The sequence below is a fragment of the Nelumbo lutea genome, chromosome 1 (genome assembly GCF_056320005.1).
Source record: "Nelumbo lutea isolate HS-2025 chromosome 1, American lotus-T2T, whole genome shotgun sequence".
In the NCBI taxonomy this organism is placed as follows: Eukaryota; Viridiplantae; Streptophyta; class Magnoliopsida; order Proteales; family Nelumbonaceae; genus Nelumbo; species Nelumbo lutea.
The window spans coordinates 69,216,478-69,241,326 of record NC_142684.1 but is presented as its reverse complement, the minus strand read 5'-3'; the positions used below and the strand labels follow the sequence as shown (position 1 = coordinate 69,241,326).

Here is a 24,849-nt window from a genome sequence, read left to right as displayed (position 1 = left end):
TAAGATCTTACCTAGTATTTTTTTTTTCTAGTAGCACTCCTGATAAAAATGTACATCAGTTAGAAAAATTCATGTTGGATGGTTGCAACTATGTGATACAGAATGTAGTAACTAGCACTAGTGTCATATATCATTATTTGTAAGTAGGGGTGCAAGCCAGGTTAGGTTGAGGCTAACCCTAACCCAACCTGAGGTGTTGAACCCCCAGTGCTAACCCTAACCCAGTCTACCTTCATCCCATTGTTTTCAATCCTAACTCAACCAAACCTAAAATTCCTCAACCCTAACCCAACTCAAAGTCATCTTCTTCTTGTTTCCTGAAGTCAGAATATAAAACACTTTGTATTCAACCTCCAATTTCTTTAAAAAAATTCTATTAATAAAAATCCCTCACCAAACTCCCATCACTTTCATTTTTTTTTGCAGGTAAATGAGGAAGAAAATAATAACCAACATAATCATGCAATGGATAGTGGTGTTGGCAGAAAATTGATAGTTACCTTTCTCTCAAAAAATAATGGTATTGGAAGCAAACCAGATTGGTTCTATAAAAAAGGTTGAAACTTGAATGTGAGAAAGGGAAGCTATAATGCTTACTGTTTCTGTGCCCCAGAAATTGCAGTTATTTAAAAGCATATTTATAATAGAAAAAATGGAAAGAAAGGACAAGTCTATCAATGTCCCTGATGCCCTCCATACCAACTGAAATTTGCCTAACTAAAAAAAAAAAGAAAAGAAAAGAGAAGAAAAAGAAAAAAAAAAGAAAAGAAAAGAGAAAAAAAAAGAAAAAGAAAAGAAAAGAAAAGAGAAGAAAAAGAAAAAAAAAAAAGAAAAAGAAGGCATCCTGAGGTTTTCCTTCTAATGAACTTAGTATTCCAATTCCCAGTAGTAAAGACTAAAGGGGAAAAGCAAGATTGCATTAATTGGTCAGTTGGCTGTTTGAACAATTTTCGGTGGAAGAAAAATCAAAATTGTGTTAAAAAAGGACAAAACTTACCTGAATAATCGAATTGGTATTCATTTGATTGTTCTCTTCTCAATCCAATCCCAAGTCCCAACCAAAACAACCTTGACTGTGTAACTGATGAATTGACAACAATGGGACATGAGAACTGAGAACAAATTTCAGAAATCAGAATATAGAAACTTAAATGGAGGCCCTGAAGGTGAATAAATTAATTGACAACAAATGTGAATCTGTCAACCAACAAGATATAGAATCACTAATGGTGTTTCAATGACAAGAGACCTCCAAGCCGGCAAGGCTGACCAAACAAAGAGAATTGCAGTCTACTTTCTACCTGGGTAAGGTTAGTGACCAGTAAGAGCTCTATTGTCAATGAACTGAAAGAAGATGTTAATGTGTATTACAGAGAACTGTTTAGTGGTTACTTAGGGTTAGGTTTGTTAGAGTCGACTTAACAGGAATGGTATGGTCTTTTACATTCTTATTAAGTTGTGCTTTGTCAGTTTTGTCTTAATTTAAGTGACTGTCGCCACACTTAAGTTGGGGTATATCAGTCATTTTACTTTTATCATATCTGTATAAGATTGGGTCGGCTAGGAAGAGGATTTGTTCTCCCTATACCGGATTGTGGTTCTCATATTCTCTCCTCTCTTCTCTCTCTTCTCTATTTTCTCTCTTCTTCTCTCCTTCTCTCTTCTTCCTCTACTGAAACTCAAGGGTCAAAGTGTTCAAACAGTTGGCCTCTTGGGAGTCCCAGCATTGTACACTTTTCTGGCTGTACTTGCAGCCTGGTGTTTAATAAATATGTTCCCTTTGTTGCTTATAAAAAAAAGGCTAAATTGTTTAAACTCTAGAAAACATAAATACAACATGCAATATAATAAATTACCTATTCAAAACGCAGGGTATGTTGGAAATAGCATTCTTTTTTAATAGTAAAAGAAAATTTTTATTAAAATAAAAAAGGAACTGAGTACGAATACAAAGATGTGTTAAGGTAACACCTCAAAAACACCTCTACAAATATACAACCATCAAAACACCTTTGTAAAACTAAAAACTCCCAAAACCTAAGAACAACAACCCCCTTTTTTTGATAAGTAAAGTAATTCTTTATATTAAATTAATGAGAAAAAACTGATACAAGTATTCTTGGAGAGGTGTGAGCTGCGTACTCTCCAAGGCAATAACAACCTACAACTGTGCCGAGTACAATTGATCCCTGGCTACTCCTTGCTTGGCTAGACACTCAGCCAAAGCATTGGCTGATTGTGCCACCCATTTTACTCTTACAACCAACATCCTTCCAAATCAACCAACATAAATTGGAGACCTTTCTTCCACCTATCAGCACCTGATCCCTTCCCCCCTCCATCTTGACACCCTGATGAATCCTCCACATCCAAATCAGCAGCATTTTTTTATTGGCATAAGCTTTAATTCTGGGTATATCCTTGTACTGTCCCTCGTTGTACAGGGGCAGTCTTTGTAATCTTGGTTGTTTTTTAATGAAGTATTCTATCTTACTGTTTCAAAAAGATAATTTTAGAGTTACATATAAAAAAAATAAAATAATTGCTTATTCAAACATCATATTCAAGGTTAATTCATTGACCATGGTCACGGCAGATGCAAGCTCTTATCTAAAGGAGGGACTACTCTCTCTAAAAGAACTCACTTGGGACCCTTGAGGACCACATATTCTATGGTTAAGAGAGGTGGGCAGTTCAATAACCCTCTCAAAGAGAAGAATACTTTCTTAACATATCTAAAGTTTTATTTGTTTCTTTAAGTTAAAACCAAAGGATTTTCTCTTCATTGTTGTAGAGATGTAATTAAGAAGACCATCTATATGATACCCCGAATGGGCCTTACCCAAAATAATAAAAACTTCATTGTTTAATTGAGTGTATTATGTTGTATGAAGATTTTATCAATTTCTTTTTTGACCAAAAGACATGCCTCACAAAATGAGCCTCACCTGTGAACCTAAGTGTATCTTTTACTGTAGGAGTCAATCCAATCAAGGTACAACACTGTTAAATAGAAATTTTGATGATCAAGTGTAAGATGAAAGTATTTTATTCAGATGCACCAGGTGGCATACAATTAATGGGCTGATCTAAGGACCCAAGCGGGCCTTTCTATTATTTAATAGTTAATGACTATTTAAGCCTATCCAAGAAGGCTAGCTATATAAAGCTCTTCTTTTGAATCGAAGAAAGGCCAGTAATGGGCACATTCTGAAAGCCCATATAGATACTTTTTTTAAAATGATATGGGACCACGTAGATGGGTTGAATTAGAAGCCCATATGGACTTTCTTGTAACCAGCCAGTGAAAACATTGACACATCAGTGATAGAATAAAAAAGTAGATGTCTTTATCTTTTCAATTTAAAAAGAATGGGAATTCTATGTCTTGACAGTTTAGCTGGACAGAGATAAGTGGAAGAGGAGAGAAGAGAAGAGAAGAAGAAGAGAAGAGGAGAGGAGAGAAGAGAGAAGGTTTGCAATGTAATAGTACTGGCGTCGCCAGTGTTTATTTTACTATATATAGGGTGACAGAAATAACAAGGGAAAAGACCCTTGTGCCCCTGAGAACAATAACAGACACAACAGAAATAAAAAAACGAAATAAAAAAACACTTTAATTAGCCAAACAGGCCCTAACATTTGCAACTAAGTTATTTTAACATTATTCCAACACTCCCCCTCAAGTTGGATCATAGATGCTAATCATGCCCAACTTGTCACACAAATCTTTGTGCCGCACATGATGAAGACCTTTGGTGAAGATATCTGCAAGTTGCTCTTTCGAGCTGACATATGGTGTGCACACTTCTCCACTTTCAAGTTTCTCTCTGATAAAATGCTTGTCCACTTCAATGTGTTTCGTCCTATCATGCAGAACTGGATTAGCAGCAATATTGATGGTAGCTTTATTGTCACAGTAGAGTGACGTAGGATTGCTTACTGCGAAACCCAGTTCACCTAATAGATTTCTTATCCACATGATTTCTGCAACCCCATAAGTCATTGCTCTATACTCTGCTTCAGCACTGGATCTAGCCACCACACTTTGTTTTTTGCTTTTCCATGTGACAAGGTTTCCTCCTACAAAGGCACAATAACCACTGGTAGACTTTCGGTCATTGACCACTCCTGCCCAATCTGCATCAGTATATACTTCCACTTTTAAGTGATTGTGTTTTTGGAACAACAAACCAGCCCCAGGAAACTTCTTGAGATATCTCAAGATCCTCTCTACAGCCTCAAAGTGAGTTGTCCTCGGGCTGTGCATGAATTGACTAAGGACACCCATTGCATAGGCAATATTAGGCCTGTTCATAGACAAATACAGAAGTCTCCCCACGAGTCTCTGGAACATCTTTACATCTTTCAAAAACTCTCCCTGATTGTCTCCTAGATGGTGATTAGGTTCAATAGGTGACTCAGATGGTTTTACCCCCAACTTGCCTGTATCTTCTAATAGATATAGTACATACTTCCGTTGGGAAATAAAGATGCTCTTGTGAGAGCGGGCAACTTCAATTCCAAGAAAGTATCGTAAGGGGCCTAGATCCTTCACCTCAAATTTAGTGGCTAAGAATTTTTTTAGTCTCTGGATTTCAGCCTCCCAATCTCCTATGATCACTATGTCATCCACATACACAATAAGAGCTGCAATTTTACTTTCACCTCTTTTTACTAACAGGGTATGATCTGACTGGAATTGTTTGAATCCCATCTGTTGGACTACTGAATGGAACTTACTAAACCAAGCCCGAGGTGATTGTTTCAACCCATATAGGGACTTTTTCAACCTGCACACCTTTTGTTCACTGCCTTTGGCACAAAACCTTGGGGGTTGGGTCATGTACACCTCCTCTTCCAAGTCACCATTCAAGAAGGCATTCTTGATGTCCAATTGGTGAAGATCCCAGTCAAGATTTGCTTTCAAGTAAAGGAGAATCCGGATAGAGTTCATCTTCGCTATTGGAGCAAAAGTCTCTGCATAATCCACTTCATATACCTATGTGAAGCCTCTTGCTACCAGTCTAACCTTGTACCTTTCAACAGTTCCATCAGCTTTGTGTTTCACTATGAACACCCATTTTCACCCCACTGGTTCCTTCCCCTCAGGAAGATCTACCCACTCCCACGTACCATTTTTGTGTAAGGCATTAATTTCTTCCTACATTGCATCTGTCCATTCAGGTTTTGACAAAGCTTTTGCCACGATCTTAGGGATGGGGACACTATCCACAAAAGAGAGAAAGACACAGTACGAAGGTGAAACATGCTCATAGGACACAAAGTTAGAGATAGGATGATTAGTGGTACAAGATCTAACACCCTTTCTCTTAGCAATAGGAATATTAAGATCATTGGGGGCAGGTGAATCAACATTTAAAGGAGCAATGGGAGCAAGTGTACCTGGCTGATGAGACGGATCTGCCTCGGGTGAATCCGATGATGTTGGTTGCATAGTGTCCAGCTCCACGGCCCTTGAACTCTATTGGCTCTTATGGCGACGATGAAAAACCCGGAACGGAGGAGGATCGGGTAAAGGAGGTAGTTGAATCTGAGTCGTCGCCTGTTTCTCCTCAACCCTACTCTCCCCCTGAGGAGAAACCGAGAAGAACGGTTGACTCTCAAAGAATGAGACATCAATGGAAACATAGTACTTGCGGGCAATGGGATCATAGCAACGATACCCCTTTTGAGATGAAGGGTAACCAAGAAAAACACAAGAAATAGCCCGAGGGTCAAGTTTACCACGAGTAGGTGACAGGTTGTGTCAAAAACAACGACACCCAAAAACACGCATCGAAATGGTGGACAACAGGGCTGTAGAGAACAAGAGCTGATGTGGTGCCTTATACTCTAGTAGCTGAGAGGGCATGCGATTGATGATATATGCCGCACACAATACTGCATCCATCCAGAACTGTTTTGGCACATTCATATAAATCAGCAAGCCACGAGCAACTTCGAAAATGTGACGGTTTTTTCGTTCAGCCACACCATTTTGTTGGGGTGTCCTGGCACAAGAGCTTCGCTGAAGTGACCCACTCGAAGCAAAGAACTTTGTGAGATCACTATGGAAATATTCCTTTGCATTGTCTGACTGGAAAATATGAATTTCCGTTTGGAACTAAGTGAACACCATGTGTTGAAAATCTTTCACAATTTGTGGCACTTCATCTCGAGATCGCATAGGGTAAACCCAAGTGTATCGAGAATAATCATCAATCAAAGTAACAAAATAATAATAGCCAGCCGTAGTAGGTAGAGTAACAGGGCCCCAAACATCAGAATAAACAATATGAAATGGAAATTCAGATATTTTATTTCTTAAAGGTAAAGAACTTCTACATGCTTATTTAACTGACAAGTTTGACACTGTAACTGACTCACTGACAAGGACTCAAACAGCTTTGAGAACATAACTTTTAACGATTCAAAAGAAAGATGACCTAAACGACTATGCCATAAATAGGCCTGACTCTCACTCGACGAACTTGTGGACTCAGTCACCACTAGACCAACATTACTCTCCAACACGTAGAGACCATCCACGATGTTTCCTCTACCAATCGTCTTCCCTGAGGTCAAATCCTGAAACACACATGAAGACGGAAAAAAGGTGACTGAGCAGTTCAAAGAGTGAGTAATACTATTAATGGACAACAAATTAATAGGTAATTTCGGAACATGCAGGACATTAGGAAGAGTAAGGCCATGTGGGAGAGATATGGTGCCTCGGCCAGTTATGGTAGAAAAAGAACCATCAGCCAGTTTTACCTTATCTCTCCTAGAGAGAAGGTTATATGCCTGGAACAAATTTGACTTACCGGTCATGTGATTTGAGGCTCTGGAGTCAATAATCCAAGGTGAATCAGTAGTATGAGATAACACATGGAAGGCTGTGGCATTACCTGATGTAGACGCAAATGAGGTAGGAGTAGGCCCAGAATCCACCTGGCGGAGAGTCCTACGATACAATTCCAAATGTTCACGGAAGGAGTTGATAATATCTTTCTTAGGGTTAGAACCGGGATGTCTCTCCTGAGTTACGGAAGGACTAGTCTCTATCGATGCCATATTAGCTGAGTTATACCTTTTTTTATTCTGTCGGCCTAGTTTCTTGCCCTGATCCGGTGCTGACTTCTTACCCAAATCTTGTGCCCATTTAGGTTTTCCATGGAGATCCCAGCATGTATCTTTAGTCTGTCGTGTCTTCTGGCAGTGAGTGCACCAAAGCTTGCTTTTATTTTCTGATTTTTTCTGAGTGTCACCCCTTTTAAAGCCACCTTCGACATTTGTATCTGAAATTCCCAGACCGCTAGGGCAACTGACTCCCCTTCTACACCATTCATCACACTTCTTCTGCTTTCTTCTGACTGCACCAAGGCATACACTTCCTGGACTGATGGCAAGTCTTTACTACCCAAGATCTGTACCCTGATTGACTCATATGACGAATTCAGTCCTAGGAGGAAGGCAAACACGCGTTGCTGTGATACAAGTGACTTATAGGCCTTTGCATCTTCATCACACTTCCAATTCACATTCTGATAGTGATCAAGTTCTTTCCATATTGATGTCAAATCAAAATAGTACATCGAGAGACTCCTCTCCCCCGTGTTTGCAAGTAGAAGATTCAGCTTGTAGTTGATATATCTTGGCTTAATGTCTGTTCTGAATAAGTGGACTTCACTTGTTCCCATATCTCACAAGTAGTTTCAGCCCACATAAAAGTCTTCCTTACTCGTGGCAGCATTGAAACCAAGAGCCAAGACATCACCATACTGTTCTCTTGGTTCCACCTATCATGCTCAGCACTTCCATACTTCGGTTCCTTTATTCTCCCATTGATGTATCCTATTCGCCCCTAGCAGTGATGTAGAGTTTTATCCCCCTAGACCACTCAAGGTAATTCAGACCATCAAAGGGAATGACAGCCATGGGAAAGCTCATATCCATTCCCCCACTCACTCCATTGTGGCTCCCTGAGATCTCTGAAGTAGTAGAATTCTCAGTCGACATGGTCAAGCAGTTAATCAGTCCCAAACACCGGACTTAGGACCCCTCCTTACTCCACAAAACAATGCTCCACTCAGTTCACACCCACACACTTGGGTTTACCAACCAGATTGAGCACAAACAGTACTAAATTCCGGACAAAAACTGAGGTAATATTCGGCATATATAAGACCTATATAGTTTTATCAGTCCCCACCTACCAGAATTCTAGATTCTAACAGCCACTAATCAGCAGGAGAGATCCTTCTCACTGATAGTCAACTCAAACCATTGAGAAGACAGGTCAGCATTGACCTACAGTTGTCTTAACCACATGAACAGGATCACACGATCCAATAAAACTAGGGTTACACAGGTTCGATAGCATTCAGCCGCCCCAGATTCATAGGGTTTTCACTCGGCACATGACCAAGGAGAGTAAAGAAGAGAAGAAATAGGGAGAATTGTATCAGTTGTAGCTATTCTGTAGTGCAGAATCAGATTTCTTTTCTGCCAGTCTGTTCGATCTGTTCTTTGGGTTGATCGATCTTCTCTTGACAGTAGGGTTGATCGATCTGCTCTCTTTTAATCAGCATTCCTGCTCTGATACCATCTTGACAGTTTAGCCGGCCAAAGATAAGCGGAAGAGAGAAGAGAAGAGAAGAAGAAGAGAGGAGAGAAGAGAGAAGGTTTGCAATGTAACAGTATTGGCGGCGCCAGTGTTTATTTTACTATATATAGGGCGATAGAAATAACAAGGGGAAAGACCCTTGTGCCCCTGAGTACAATAACAGACATAACATAAATAAAAAAAACGAAATAAAAAACACTTTAATTAGCCAAACAGGCCCTAACATCTGCAACTAAGTTATTTTAACATTATTCCAACACTATGTACATTTTATTGTCATTGCAAGAACTAAGAGAGATATAGGAGAGATTGTTTGCAACTGTCAGAACAAAAATGGGGAGACTCACTATGAGAAACCTTTTTTTTCCCAATGAGTAATTCAACATGGGGGAGTTGTGTCACAACAATTTTGTAACCATTCAAATAGAAATTCTGATCCAAGTGGTGATAAAAAAAACATATATGTTGGTAAACGTTTGTAACACCTTCCTCCAAAAGAAAAGCACAAAAATCTTAATCTAAGCATCAAAGGTTTTGTTATAGACATTTGAGGTTGTGACAGCAGATAAATCAACAGTGAACTTGTTTCTTCTAGTAAGCTATTATACTTCAATACTTCAATATCTTTGACTTATGGTGGTAGCTCAATCAAAAGGCTAAACTGATTTGTCTGAATTCAGCAATACAGCTAATCTTCGAGTATGTAAAAATATGGATCCCACTCCCTGGATTACATGCTGATTGATTGTATAAGAATAAAGAACAAGTAAAACTATCCTTAATTACAATTTACAATTGTATTTTATCTGTGTATCATTTAACATTGATAACTTCTGCTATTTGTCAAATTCATCCATATCACTTGTTCAGTTTCAGCAAACTCTTTTCTTCAGGATATTAATTGCTTCCCACCACTGCTGCAGATTGCTTTGCTCACCTAAGCACAAATAGTTCTGGAAAAGGTATGTTGCCAGTATTATATTGGCTTCTTTCTGAAACTCGTTGGTCTTTCTTTCAAAAGCATGACAAAAGGATATCGCTATCAACTTATTTGTCTATTTTGTTTGTCTTACAGCGCCGCTTGTTATCTCACATAATGGGGCTAGTGGAATCTACCCTAGTTCTACAGATATTGCATATAAGCAAGCTTTTGACGATGGTGCTGATGTCATTGACTGTGCTGTTCAAATGACACAGGACGGGGTTTCTATATGTTTAGGCTCTATAAATCTTATGGATGGCACAAATGTTGTTCAAACAGATTTTAACTCTCGTTCCACTACCATAAGACAGATTCAGCCAATCCCAGGAATTTTTACCTTCAACCTTACATGGGAAGAGATTAAGACCTTGAAGCGTAAGTTGGAATTTGTTGTTATCTGATTGACTGAAATATGAACTTCCATTATCTGATTGGGAAAACTTTCTTGTTTTAAAATTTTGAAGTTTTTCTTAAGAAAATTTTAACCTTTATAATCTTGACATAGAATGAAGATCAATCATTTTACCTGAAATACATCTGTGATGGATCATCTAAATCTTATTTCTAGACAAACGTTTTGAGCTTTAATGCATAAAACTCCCAAAGTCCCAGTCTACATATACAGTGAGTTTAGCAAATTTCTCCTCCCTCCCCATCACCCCCACTATCACTTCTGACTTTCTAATATGACCTTCAAAGATAGTCCATTTGTCTGAATATGTAAGTAGAGATTATTGAGCCGTGAAGTTTCCTCCAATAATTGTCAAGGCCTTGCCTAGGCAGTGATCTACATAATGAAACACCCTATGGTGCATAGTTGTCAAGGCGATGCCTAGGCGACAAGGTGCCCTTGGAGGCTCGCCTCGCCTAATTGCTAAGCAGTTTTTTACATTGTGTTATAAAATACTCTTATATTCCTAATTTTTTGAGATTATAATTATAAAATAGACATGATTAAACTAAAATATTCATTTTGTGTGCTTATATGCTAATTTCTCTTTCTTTTTTCCTATTTTTTAGGGTTTAATCAACACAAACATTGGTAAATGTTGCATTTAACCTCAAAGACTTCAAAACCCGAACCAATAAGTAAGGACAAACTTAAAATTGTGTCTAATCAACACACTATCTTCTTCGACATCTACTTTCCTATAACAAAATAGGGGTTCATCCCCTATATTTTTTGAATTTTCGTTTCTTTCTTCTTTTTCTTATGAAAATGTTGATTTTCTATACTTTAACACGAAGCTTATACTTTTCTTATGAAAACTATGGATAATTATTAAGGAACATGCTATGGAACCTAGGAAACTACCCTAGGATTTATGTTTTTTACATGAAAAAATCCTTTGCCTAGGTGACTAGGCGACAAGGTGATCCCCTATTGCCTAGCCTCGCCTTGGCGCCTTGAAAACTATGCTATGGTGTGTTTCTTGCCTGTATAAAAGTTGCCTGTGTAGGCAAAAAGGTTCTTGCCTTGGTGACAAAATAACCAGGCAGGTGCTTGATTGTAATTTTATTTAGTGTGCATCTTATTTCCATGTCTAATGATGCATACTATCATTATATTACTTGTGTTTTGTTTAGGATCTTACTGTTAGTTAATATACAAGAGATCCAAGGATTTTGTTTATTTTAGTGGACAAGGAGGGTTTCTATGCTTCTTTCTTCTTGGAAAGAATAGTGGCTCTCCCACCTTAGTGTTTGTTTTAGTGTGTTTGTTTCTCCATCACTCTCTCTCTTAAATCTTTCATTAGCTGCTAATTTTGTTGACATGCAATTCTCTATTAAATATGTATTACATTGCTATATTATGTTAAAATATTGAAATTGATAGATTTAAAATGTTACTGTGTTTTGGATATGATGATTTACCATGTCTTGATATAAAGTTCTTTGTTATTTTGTTAAAAACTTTGTTATTTTACAGTTTGTATGCTTGCTGTTTGATAAAACTAGGAAATGAACCTAGAAGTAAGATTTTTCTTTGTCAAAATCCATCATGGAGGCACTCCAACAGGAGTCTGGATCTGCTGGCCACATTCTGTTAGGAACTGCCTAACTCAGGGTTCTAAGAAGAACCACCTCCTAAATTAAGGAGAGAGAGAGAGAGAGAGAGGGTGGTACACTTTATTATGTTCTTGGTGCTTACATTCCAGTTCTTGTTACAATTAGTTATGGCACTTGTCTATTAGTTGAGGTGACGTTGACCTCTTCTTTTACAAGGCTTCAGCTTTGGCTGGTTACTGCCTATACAGGTCTGGGTTCAGTATAACTGCTTGTTCCAACATTATCCCCCTGTTAAGCTGGACCTTGGCCTCAAGGTCAAGATTGGGAAATTGGTGGTGGAGCTGGATGTATGGTTCCTAAGTGGCATCCTCTTTGGGTAAGTGAGACCATACTACTAGAGCTTCTGGTTCCACATGATTTCCCTTTTTCACCCAACGAAAGTTAATAATGGACTATGGTTCCGTGACTAATGCCATGTCATCGGTGAATCTTGGTAGAGTGGGTTGGCTCACTGCATCTGGCTTAAGGCATTTCTTCAGAACTGAAATGTGGAAGACTGGATGAATTTTAGAGTGCTGAGGTAGCTCCAAGCGGTAGGCGGGCTTGTCGATGATCCTGAAAGGTCCAAAGTAGTGTGGGGCTAACTTGTTCCAGCATTGCTGCTGGATAGAGAGGGAGTGGTAGGGAAGTAGTTTCAAGTACACAAATTCACCGACTTGATATTCCACTTTGTGGTGGTGCTTATTGTGAATAAACCCTAGTTGATTCTAGGTCAAAGTAGAGAAGAAGAAAGAAGAAAGAAAAGAGAAAGAAGGAGAGAAGAAGAGCGTTCGGCCAGACTAGAAGAGAGAATATGAAAAATCACTCTCCTAGCCGACCCACTTGAATTTTATTCATAAAACTTAGAGTTACAAGAAAGACAATTTTGTCCCTCATAGAAGATGGGACACATAACTTAAACTCAGATACAATAGTCTCAGCTTGTTACATGTAGAGAACACTGATGTGGGCCCCACTGTGTTCGTAGGACAGCAGTATTTGTTTCAGTTATAGTAGTGTCAGTTTGAGTCAGTTTGCTAATTCAGTTGTTATTTATTTTAGTTTTATTTACTTTCTTTATTATGTAAGTACCAAGGGCAGATGTGTCCTTTCATCATGTACTAAACATAAACCTATAAATATTAAGAGAGTGGCGGCGGCAGATCTGTTAGAATCTGTCCCTCCTTTCAGCAACTTGTGTTCTCTTGCTTCTCTTCTATTCTCTCCCTTTTCTCTCATCTTCTTTTCTGTTTTACAAACCTAAAACCTTTTAGGATTCAAGACTGATTACAGTCTTGATCTTCTACTTGGTATCAGAGCCTATCTAGGGCTTCTCATGTGTATCTAGTCCAGCCGATCACATGAGAACTAGCTAGGGCTGGAAGCCTTGAAGAAGTTTTTCGGCGGCTGAATCTTGGAGATTACCAGGAGAGGTTCGCAGCAGTTGAAGACTTGCCGCAGCCTGCAGAGAGTTGGTAATCAGGAAGAGGCAGCGAAGGCTAGGGTTCAGGTAACCCTAGAAGATAGTACACCGAAGGCAGGTAATCAGTAAGTAAGTTTGTTTCTTTACTGATTTTTAGAGATTGCAATCAGCCGAGATAGGTTGGACCTATCTAGAAAGAGGGGCCGAACTGTGTTCAAGTTTGCTCTAGGGTTTGGCTTGCCGAACTGTGATTAAGTTTGTGTCTAGGGTTTGATTGTTTGGCCGAACCCCCTCTTCAAAGGGGATTAGTTTTTAGGGTTTCACAGTGCCCTACGACAAGTCCTACTAGTGCGGACTGCTTGGAGAGTGCAGCTGAGCACTTTAGTGATTTCAGATCACTAATTTTCTTCAAACCTATAGTTGAAACCCTATTTTTGCTCTCACAGTAGTGGGCCCCATAGTAGTGGTTTCAGAGAACATCTCAGATTGATAGGCGATTGATTTCATATCAGTTTTGTGTTGGTATTCCTGATCGGATCAGGCCAGTTTCAGATCAGTTTCAGATCGGTTTTGTGTTGGTATTTCTGATCGGATCAGATCAGTTTCAGATCAAATCAGTTTCGGATCAGCTTTCAGACTTACTTCCTTGACTCTATTTTCTGGTATAACTGCTCTAACAGTTTGTAGCCACTGAATCTTGATCGGAGATGGAGTTCAAGGGTCAGGGAGATAGTAGTTTTGGAAACCACAGTTATGGTAATGTATCTGAAACCGGGTTTCAGATTACAACTATGAGATTTGATGGGTCAAATTATTTGGAGTGGGCACAATTAGCCATGATGGCTATTGGAGGAAGGGGAAAACTGGGTTACCTCTTGGGAGATGTGAAAGAACCTTCCAAGGAGGACCCAATATACACCAAGTGGGTTCAAGAGAACTATTTAGTTATGGCATGGCTGTGTAATTCCATGCAGCCACATATCAGTCGAAATTACTTGTGGGCAAAGACAGCCAAAGAAATATGGGATGTTGTGAAAGAAACCTATTCCCAACCCCTCAATGTTGCCAGAGCCTATGAACTGAAGTGTGAGGTGAACAGCCTTAAACAAGGAGAGAAGCCTGTTTCTGTCTACTTCTCTACCTTGAAATCCTTGTGGCATGAGATTGACCATCTGGAGACCCTTGAGTGGGAGAGTCCCAAAGATGCACAAACTCACAGAAAACAAGTTGAGACGAATAGGGTATTTGAGTTTCTGGCTGGTTTGAATTCAGAATATGACATTGTGCGACAACAGATATTGACAAGAGATAGTGTGACCCTTTCTCAAGCATACTCCTTGGTGCATAGTGAAGAGACCAGGAGGAAAGTTATGATGCGGCCTCAGCCTTCTTTCCCAGCCTTGACAGCTATTAAACCCAAGCCAGGGGGTGACTCAGAAAGGGACCGGAAGAAGGAAGATAAACGGGATCTGGTATGTGAACATTGCAAGAAACCCAAGCACACAAAAGATACTTGTTGGAAGCTACATCCTCACTTGGTCCCAGCAAAACTGAGAAATAAGAAGGGTAATGCTCATATGGCAGTGAACACTGATTCAACATCCTCATCAGGTACATCCCTGGAGACTTTAGCTGCTGTTCGGGCTGCCCTAATACAGTTGGAAAAAGAAGTTGGAAGTTCAGCTCAGCCATCTCAGTCCCCATCAGCTCCTGCTACATCTGCATTTGCACATTCAGGTACTCGAGCCTCAGCTTACCATGCTTCAGCTTCAGGTAATACTGATCACTACTGGGTAATAGATTCAGGTGCATCTGACCATATGACGAGCTTGCCATCTTTGTTTACCTCTTATCACTTGTCCTCTGGCCGAGATAGAGTATCCATTGCTGATGGCTCTCTTGTTCCCATTTCGGGCAAGGGGGACATCAAGTTATCGGACACTATCTCTTTATCTTCTGTTTTGCATGTTCCTAAGCTTGATACCAACCTCTTTTCAATTAGTAGTATTACCAAACACATGAACTGTTCAGTAACCTTTTTCCCTGACCGATGTGTTTTTCAGGATTTGGAGACGAGGAAGGTGATTGGAACTGGCCGTGAGATGAACGGGATCTATCTGCTTGGGGAGAGTACCTGACGGGAAGAGTCAGTGGATAAGAAGTCTTTTGTTTCCCAGTTTGTGAGTTCGGTTATGCTTTGGCGTAACCGATTAGGTCATTTGTCTTTTAAGTCTTTGAAGAGTCTGTTTCCTGCTTTATTTGAGTTTGTTGAGATATCAGAGTTGAGGTGTGAGAGTTGTGAGCTTGCCAAACATTGTAGAACCTCTTATTCTTTAAGTAATAAAAGGAATAATTTCCCTTTTGATATTGTGCATACTAATGTTTGGGGGCCATATCATATCTCTTCTATGGGTGGGTACAGATATTTTCTACTGTTTGTTGATGATCATACCCGGTTTTCTTGGGTATATCTTATGCGTTCTCGGGATGAGGTTCCTGCTCTGACCCAAAACTTCCATCAAATGATTCTCACTCAGTTTGGAACTAAAATCAAAGTCCTCAGATCTGATAATGCAAAGGAATACTTTGCTCAACCATTGACCTCCTACCTTCGTAGCCATGGAGTTATTCACCAGAGCACTTGCCCTTATACACCACAACAGAACGGCGTTGCCGAAAGGAAGAATAGGCATATCTTGGAGGTGGCTAGAAGCATTATGTTTACCTCCAATGTACCTATTCGCTTCTGGGGTGATGCTATCCTCACGACAGTTTATCTCATTAATCGAGTTCCTTCCCGGGTCCTTGATATGAGAGCCCCCTTTTCCCTTCTTTACCCAGACAAGGAGTTGTTCATTGTTCCCCTTAAAACCTTTGGTTGTACCTGTTTCGTCCAGCTTCTCGGGCCTCATCATTCCAAGTTTGACCCTAAGGCCTCCAAATGCATTTTCCTTGGTTATGCACAAACTCAAAAGGGTTATTGCTGCTATGATCCGGTTTTAGGGAAACGGTTTGTCTCTATGGATGTCATCTTCTTTGAGGAGACACCCTACTATCCTAGGGTTTCTCCTCAGGGGGAGAGCAGTAAAAGTGGGGTTGTTTTGAGTTTCTTTCCTCAGGGGGAGAGCAGTGAGAGTGGAAGTGGGGCTGTTCCTTTACCTATTCCACTGGGTAATGAAGGTTGTAGTGGTGAGGGTGGTTAGAGGGAGCTGGAGTTGAGAGTCTATCACAGGCGATGCAGGCAGGTTGATCCTAGTCTTCGGTAGTCCCGGCCAGATCCAGTTCCTTCTGCGACTCCAGATCTAGAGCCTACTGAGATACCTCTCGCTGTTGCCACTTCCCTTCCTATGGATGACCTTGATCTCCCTATTGCCATTCGCAAAGGGAAACGACATTGCACCACTTCTACAGCTCATAGCATCTCACAGTTCCTATCCTATGATCGTCTATCACCATCTTACCGGTCCTATCTCACTTCCATTGCCGATGTCCCTATTCCAAGAACAGTGCAAGAAGCCTTATCGGTTCCAGAATGGAAAGATGCAATGCAAGTCGAAATGGATGCCCTGTTGAGGAATAATACCTGGACATTGGTTGACCCACCAAAAGGAAAGAAATCGGTGGGATGCAGATGGGTATTCACTGTGAAGCATAATGCTGATGGCTCTATTGAAAGATACAAAGCCCGGCTGGTTGCAAAGGGATTCACTCAGACTTATGGTATAGACTACTTGGAGACCTTTGCCCCAATAGCCAAGATGACCACCATTTGAGTTTTGTTATCCCTTGCAGCAAATCATTCTTGGCCCCTATTTCAGATGGATGTTAAAAATGCCTTTCTGAATGGAGATTTACAAGAAGAGGTTTACATGCAGTTGCCTCCTGGATTCTATGACACAGAGACAGGTAAGAAGGTTTGCCGACTGAACAAGGCATTGTATGGTTTGAAGCAGTCACCTAGAGCCTGGTTTGATAGGTTCAGATTATCCCTTGGAAGGTTTGGTTATGTACAGGCTCAGTCAGATCATACACTATTCATCAAAAGGATGGAGTCCTCTCTGACACTACTAGCAGTATATGTAGATGATATTGTGGTGACAGGAAATGACAGTCATGAGATTGAGTCTCTCAAGCAGCTCCTTCATCAAGAGTTTGAGGTAAAAGATCTTGGTGCACTACGGTATTTTTTGGGTATTGAGGTTGCTAGATCCAAACAGGGGATTTTTATCTCTCAGAGAAAATATGTTCTAGATCTGTTGGCGGAAACTGGAAAGCTGGGTGTTAAGCCGGCCGATACACCCATCGAACAAAATCACAAGATTAGTGCAGAGGGTGGGGACCCTCTTGAGGACAAAGTTATGTTCCAACGGTTGGTTGGAAAGCTTCTATATCTCTGTCTCACTCGGCCGGATATCAGCTATGCAGTTAGTGTTGTCAGCCAGTACATGCACTCCCCTAGAACTTCTCATCTTCTTGCTGAAAGGATGAGAGATCCATCCCATGGACGCCCAAAGATTGCGGAATAAGGGGCGAATTTCAAAAATTTTTCCTCTCCCTTCAACTGGGAATCACATTCCCTATTTAGAAAATCATATTTTCAAGGATAAATCTTGAACCTTAAACTGAACCAGATCTGAACCAAAAGGAATGGGAGAGAATAATACCTGATACGGAGAAGTAATTACTCCCAACGAAGGTGTTCACGCCCAAGGAAGGATCCAAAGACTGCTCTCACTGAAGATGGCGCAGTGCAGGATGGAGCAGAATCATCAGTGTTCTTCCCCAAGAACTCTGTCATTCGCAAGAATCAGTAGAATGGTACGTGAGCACAGTTTCCTTTTCAATCCTTTCTCAAAGAACTGATATCAAGATCCAATCTTGACTTCTCCCACAGCTGGAGATTGAACTGGCAAACAGGGCGACAAGAGCAGGGAGGCGGCAAGAGAGTATTCGCAGGGTGCAGAATTCTCTCTTCATGATTTCAGCACTAAAGAGGATCTGATGTGTTTCTTGGTCTCTCTGTTTTTTTTTTTTTTTTTTTTAGGCTGCTGCCCCCTCCTTCTTTTTGTTAAATTAAAAGATCAGCTCCTAATCCCATTAGGAGGTGCTTATCCAAATCATATTTGGATCAGCCTTCTCTTCTAGAGATAAGGATAAACCCTTATCTTATCTGTAGATTAGATTAACTTTATCACAATCCCATTAGGAGGTTTCTAGATCTGAATCACATTCAGATCTGGACTCTCTGAGTGTAGGATTAAAACCCTATCCTATCTTCTAATCCATCTCAGAATTCGCCCCTTTAATTAACTAAATAAATAGCCCAGTTCAAAATGGGCTTTAGGCCCATCAAGCTTATGTGCTCACTTAACCTTCCTAACTGCTGCCCAGTTGGGCTTCCTTGTATGGCGTGGGACCCAAGCATTGATCTACACATCAGCCACATGGGTTCGGCCCAGCCTTTGTTACAAGGCTTGGTCGAACACACTGTTAAAGACAGTGCACCCTCTGAAACCCATCGAATGGGCTCTATGGGCCAAACACTTACCCTAAGTGGTCCTTGGGCCAAGCCACCTTGTAACACCCAAGGACTGTGGGCAGATGCAAGATTAGCTCATCAGGTATTATCCTCAATGGTCTTACACTTAACCTCTCAGCCCTTAATGATCATACACTGCCCGACAAGAGATAACCTCTCCCTCGGCTGCAAGGAACAGTGTTGCACTCTCTACTTATATGGATCCCGGGAATTAAAACCTTTTTGCAAACATTTTAGAAACCATAATACATACACTTTCATATCTCATATAAAATATACTTTGCAAAACAAATCTCAACGGTTGAAATCGGCTGCCGACAGTCTTGGTTTCCAACAGTGAGAGTGCATCCCCGATCATTACCTTTGTCCGACAAAGGGGCTGATCCTATCACTATGATCACCCACTCAGATGAATTCTTGGATTGTCCCAACATACCCAGGTTTTGACCCCCGCTAAGGATCTCACTGATTGGTACATCAAAGACGGCCGAATCCAACACATAGTGCAGTATCATAATCGAGTCTAGGGGTCGGGTGTAACTTTCCAGTTTTGCCCATCAATCTCCAAGGTCCAGGGCAATACTGGAAATCTGGTCCAGTTCAAAGATTCAATTAATCCCACACTGTATGTGCCTAGGGTCTCACCCCGGTAGCTGAGACAAGCCACCCCAAGGGAACATGAATCAAATATGCACTTTTATTCATTTACAATAAACTCATAAAGTACATCAATTTTGATTGAAGCTAAGGGCATACAAAACTGTCTAACACTTGCAGCAAAATGAATATTAACATATTTGAAGAGATGCCCGGGTAGAGGTATATTACTCAAGAACAATAATCACATGAGGGTGGAAGTCTATACAGATGCCGATTGGGCTGGAAGTGTTGATGACAGAAGGTCTACCTCTGGATATTTTGCCCTTGTGGGAGGTAACCTTGTCTCTTGGAGGAGTAAGAAGCAGAGTGTTGTTTCCCGTTCCAGTGCTGAAGCGGAATACAAGTCAATAGTTAATGGAGTGGCTGAAATCTTATGGCTGAGGTCACTACTTGAAGAGTTGGGTATTGACTATGAAAAGCCCTTAATGTTGTATTGTGATAATCAGGCAGCTATTAATATAGCCCACAACCTAGTGCAGCATGACAGAACTAAACATATCGAAGTTGATCGACATTTTGTGCGAGAAAGAGTTATATCACAAGAAGTGTGTCTTCCGTACATCACATCCAATATGCAGCTCGTGGATATCCTCACCAAGGCTGTACCGAGGAAGAAGTTAGAGACAAACCTATCCAAGTTGGGCATGATAGATATCTACTCCCAACTTGAGGGGGAGTGTAGAGAACACTGATGTGGGCCCCACTGCAGTGGTCCCCACTGTGTTCGTAGGACAGCAGTATTTGTTTCAGTTATAGTAGTGTCAGTTTGAGTCAGTTTGCTAATTTAGCTGTTATTTATTTCAGTTTTATTTACTTTCTTTATTATGTAAGTACCAAGGGCAGATGTGTCCTTTCATCTGCTGGTTTAGCACCTAACAACCCTATTTCTTCAAGTAGATCAAAAACATATTTTTTCTGACATAGGTTGATCCCCTGTTTTGACCTTGCAACCTCTATTCCTAGGAAATACTTTAGCTTTCCCAGATCTTTCGTATTGAAGTGGTCCTGTAAGAATTTTTTCAGCCTGTCAATTCCATTGTTGTCACTTCCAGTTATGACAATATCATCCACATACACGACTAGCAAGATTTTCCCATCCTTTGAGTTATAGCTGAACACAAAATGATCAACCTAACACTGTTTCATCCCAAAGGCCTTCACCACTTCACTGAACCTGCCAAACCATGCACGTGGAGATTGTTTCAGTCCATAGATTGCTTTTTTGAGCCTGCATACCTTTCCAGCCTCCCCCTGAGCAACAAACCCTAGTGGTTGCTCCATATATACCTCCTCAACAAGATCACCATGTAGGAAGGCATTTTTGATGTCAAGTTGTACGAGAGGCCAATCATACATAGCAGCTAATGAGATCAACATTCGAACTGAACCAATTTTAGCCACAGGAGAGAATGTCTCCATATAGTCCACTAATCGTGCCTTCAATCGTTCCACACTGCCATCAGGAAGTTGCTTCACTGTATAGACCCATTTACACCCAACAGTGTGCTTACCAGGAGGAAGGGTGGTGAGTTCCCACGTGTGATTATGTTGTAGAGCAGAGAGTTCTTCCATGGCTTGCCGCCACCCTAGGGAGGTAAGGGCTTCCTGTACAGTCTTGGGAATGGGAACCGATGAGAGTAATGATATAAACTTGCAATGAGAAGCAGAAAGGTGAGCAGTGGAAACATAGTCTGAAATGGGATGAGAAGTACAAGTACATTTACCTTTCCGCAAAGCAATAGGGAGATCAAAATCTGAGGGAGAAGAAGCAGTAGCAGGATCTGTCGACAGGTGCTGAAGTGGAGGAGGGGCCGAAGCACTTCTATGGGTATACACTTGAGTAATTGGCGGCCTCTCTGTAGTAACGGGCATATGATGTGCATCTACAGTAGGAATAGGAGCTACGGGAAGAGAGTCCACAACTGGTACAGGAAGAGGAACCACAGAGGGAGAAGAAGAGGCCCTGAAATCTGAGAAAAATGGAACTGATTCAAAGAAGGTGACATCAAAGCACACAAACGATTTATGAAATTTTGGGTTATAACACTTATACCCTTTCTGAGTCCTCGAGAGCCAAGAAAAATACATTTCGTAGCTCGATCATCTAGGTTGTTTACTCCAGGCCCCAAGTGTTGAACAAAACAAACACAACCAAAGACTCTTGGGGTGAGAGGAAAACGAGACAAAGTGGGAAACAACACGGAGAAAGGGGATTGACTTTCAAGGATTGACATGGGCATCCGATTTATCAGAAAACAGGATGTAAGAACATCACTCCAAAAATGCTTTGGGACATGCATATTGATCTTCAAGGACCGAGCAGTTTCAAGAAGATGTCTATTTTTCTGTTCAGCTACATCGTTTTGTTGCGGGGTGTAGGCATAGGAAGTTTGATGAATTATTCCATAATGTTCTAGGTATTGCTGAAATGGTGAGGAGATGTATTCTTTGGCATTATCGGAGCGAAGTATTTTCATATGAACACCAAATTGGGTGCGTATTTCAGCATGAAATTTCTGAAAAATAGAGAACAATTCACTATGGTCTTTCATAAGATAGATCCATGTCATCCTTGAAAAGTCATCAACAAAGATTACAAAATACTTAAACCCATTGTATGACACCACTTTAATTGGACTCCATACATCAGAATGAACTAAAGCAAAAGGGCTTGAGACACGACTATCAATTCTTGGACTAAATGAGAATTGATGATGTTTTCCCAACTGACATGACTCACAATCTAATGATGAAAGATGACTCAAGAAAGGAACTAGCAGCTTCAAAGCCTTGAGAGAGAGATGACCAAATTTGCAGTGCCATTGGAGAGGAGTAAGAGACGACTGAAAAGCCACTGGGGGGCCACCACCATCAAGGTAATACAAACCACCTGCTTCATGCCCTCCACCAATCTTTTTCCCCGTCTTGAGATCCTGAAACACACAAGAAGGATAGAATGTTACAGAACAATTAAGGGACTTGGTTAATCTGCTAACAAACATAAGGTTAAAAGGGAATTTAGGAACATATAAAACAAATGCTAAAGACAAGGAGGAGAGATCAACATCACTAACACCACAAATAGGAGATCTAGAACCATTAGCAAGTGTAACTGTCTGAGATGTGGAGGAGCGAGAAAGGGAAGAAAATACATCAAGAGTCTCAGACATATGGCCCGAGGCTCCAGAATCAATGATCCAGGTTGAGGCTTTGGAAGCTAAGCAAGTCATACCTGAATGGGCAAGTGTAGCTGTGTTCTGCTGAGATGTTTGAAGGAACCGCTCATATACTGCCCGCGGTACACTCACCATTTCCTGCCCGGAAGCACAAGCGGGTGTGGAGGGGGTTGGGGCAGTTTGCTGGCTTTCAGTAATTGTGCTACTACTCTTAGATGTAGCATGGTTAGCCTAAGTGTTGGGTGGACCACGCAAATCATAGCAGAAATTAACTATGTGCCCCTCTAAGCCACAATGTGTACATTTTCTCTGAGCATTACTCCTTCCTTTTCCACGGCCTCCCCTTGACTCTCGGCCTCCAGTCCGGCCACTAGCCCGGTTAAACATGTGTCCACCATGGTTGCTTGGAGGGCCACCACTACTTCTACTTCCACGGCCACTTTCTTTAGTCACTACCAAACCAGATCTATCAGAGAAGGAAGAATGTTCCACTGGCTCAATGGATGTCCTCTTAAGATGGGCAAAAACTTATTTAAGTGAGGGGAGAGCTGATCCCCCCAATATTTGTGCTCTGACAGGCTCATACTCAGCCTTCAAGCCCACAAGAAACCTAGTCACATCAAGCTGTTCACGTTGCTGTTGTTGGGTCTGGACATCTGATGTTAGAGGGTGATACACATTTAGCTCATTGTGGATGTTCCTCAAACTTGCATAATACTCTTCTAAGCTTTGACTTCCTTGCTTCAAATTGAAGTACTCTTGGTATAACTGATATACCCTAATTGTGTTGTCTTATCCAGAGTACAACTTTTTAGCATGATCCCATATCTCTTTTGCTGTATCTAGGAACATGAAGTTCACACTAATCTTTGGTTCCATGTTGTTCCAAAGCCATGTCATTATTTGTGCATCATCTTGTTCCCAATCACTGAACCCAGGGGAGTCAGAGGGTGGTTTCTCCTCCCTCACATGTTTTATTTTCCTCTTGGCCTTCAAGAACACCTCCACAGATTTTGCCCATGGTACATAGTTCTCACCATTCAACTTGATGGATGTCATTTGGACACTTAGATAATCTAGGGAAAGCATGATGCCGGTTTGTTGTCATTCCCATCTACAGATGAAGCCATTTCAATTATTTCACCTTTGAATATACACAACAATCTCACACTCTTCACAAGACTTATCTCACTTATGATACCACCAACTCCACCTTCTTCAACTGCACATTACTCACTACACTCTAAAGCTGAAATCATTCAGTCAACACATCAATCACTTGGACTGCACACCGCAGAACCATTTACCATCAACACACCACGGCTGAAATTACTCAGTCATTTCATCGAACACTTGTTCTTCATACTACAGAACTGATTACACACAACGTCTAGGGGTTCACTTTTAAGCATTTAGAATCATAGATAAGTCAGCCACCACAACACAACCATCACCACACCACTGCTGTCGTGGACATCAGCAGTCTACTACTCTTCTTTCAGTACACATGCGAGCAAGAAAGCAAAGGAACATGACTGATATGTGTATCAGTTTCACCCAGCACCACAACAACCAACTTTTGAAGCACAAAAAATTAGCATTCACAGTCCATTTCTGAACACACGACAGCAGTGTCCATACCTGTATACGTCCAACCCTCTTCGTACGTTGAATAGAGGGTCTAATATACCACTTCAATGACCACCACAGCACCGGCCAGAGGCATTCTCACCTCCAGGCCCTAAAAACGGCAACTCCTTTTCAGCCCTTTATCGAGTCTTCAATCAGGTCGGCTGTAGGATGATGAAACCTACTGTGAAGCTGGCGGCGAATCCAGGAAGAAGACAGCAGCAAGAAAACACGAGACCTTATTGCTCTGATACCATGTGAATAAACCCTAGTTGATTCTAGGTCAAAGTAGAGAAGAAGAAAGAAGAAAGAAAAGAGAAAGAAGGAGAGAAGAAGAGTGTTCGGCCAAACTAGAAGAGAGAATATGAAAAATCACTCTCCTAGCCGACCCACTTGAATTTTATTCATAAAACTTAGAGTTACAAGAAAGACAATTTTGTCCCTCATAGAAGATGGGACACATAACTTAAACTCAGATACAATTAGACCTTTCACCTTCAAGAAGATACACCAGAATAACCAAAATACCCCTGACTCGAGCATTCTAACACTTATCATATGAGTTCTTCATCCACTGTTGTGAACGGTTCAGGTTATGTTTGATCTCTTGTAAAGTAGCATCTTGTTGCATCAGAAATTCTTCCAAGGATGTGACTGGAGATGAACCCCTTTCATAGGGAAATAGAGTGGGAAGATCTTGACCGTGTAAGGCACGAAAGGGTGTCATCCTGGCAGCCACATGATAGGTGGTATTTTTTTTGA

General features: G+C 40.9%; 1 protein-coding gene across 1 annotated transcript in view; it reads left to right on the top strand.

Annotated features, from left to right (window-relative positions):
- LOC148875144 (glycerophosphodiester phosphodiesterase GDPDL3-like) overlaps positions 1-24,849 on the top strand; it is an 88,109-nt gene that overhangs the window by 44,267 nt on the left and 18,993 nt on the right. Inside the window, exons 5-6 of the mRNA XM_088964849.1 lie at positions 9,553-9,591; positions 9,705-9,986. Coding sequence (XP_088820975.1) covers positions 9,553-9,591; positions 9,705-9,986 — 321 coding nt within the window. The remainder of the gene's footprint in view (positions 1-9,552; positions 9,592-9,704; positions 9,987-24,849) is intronic.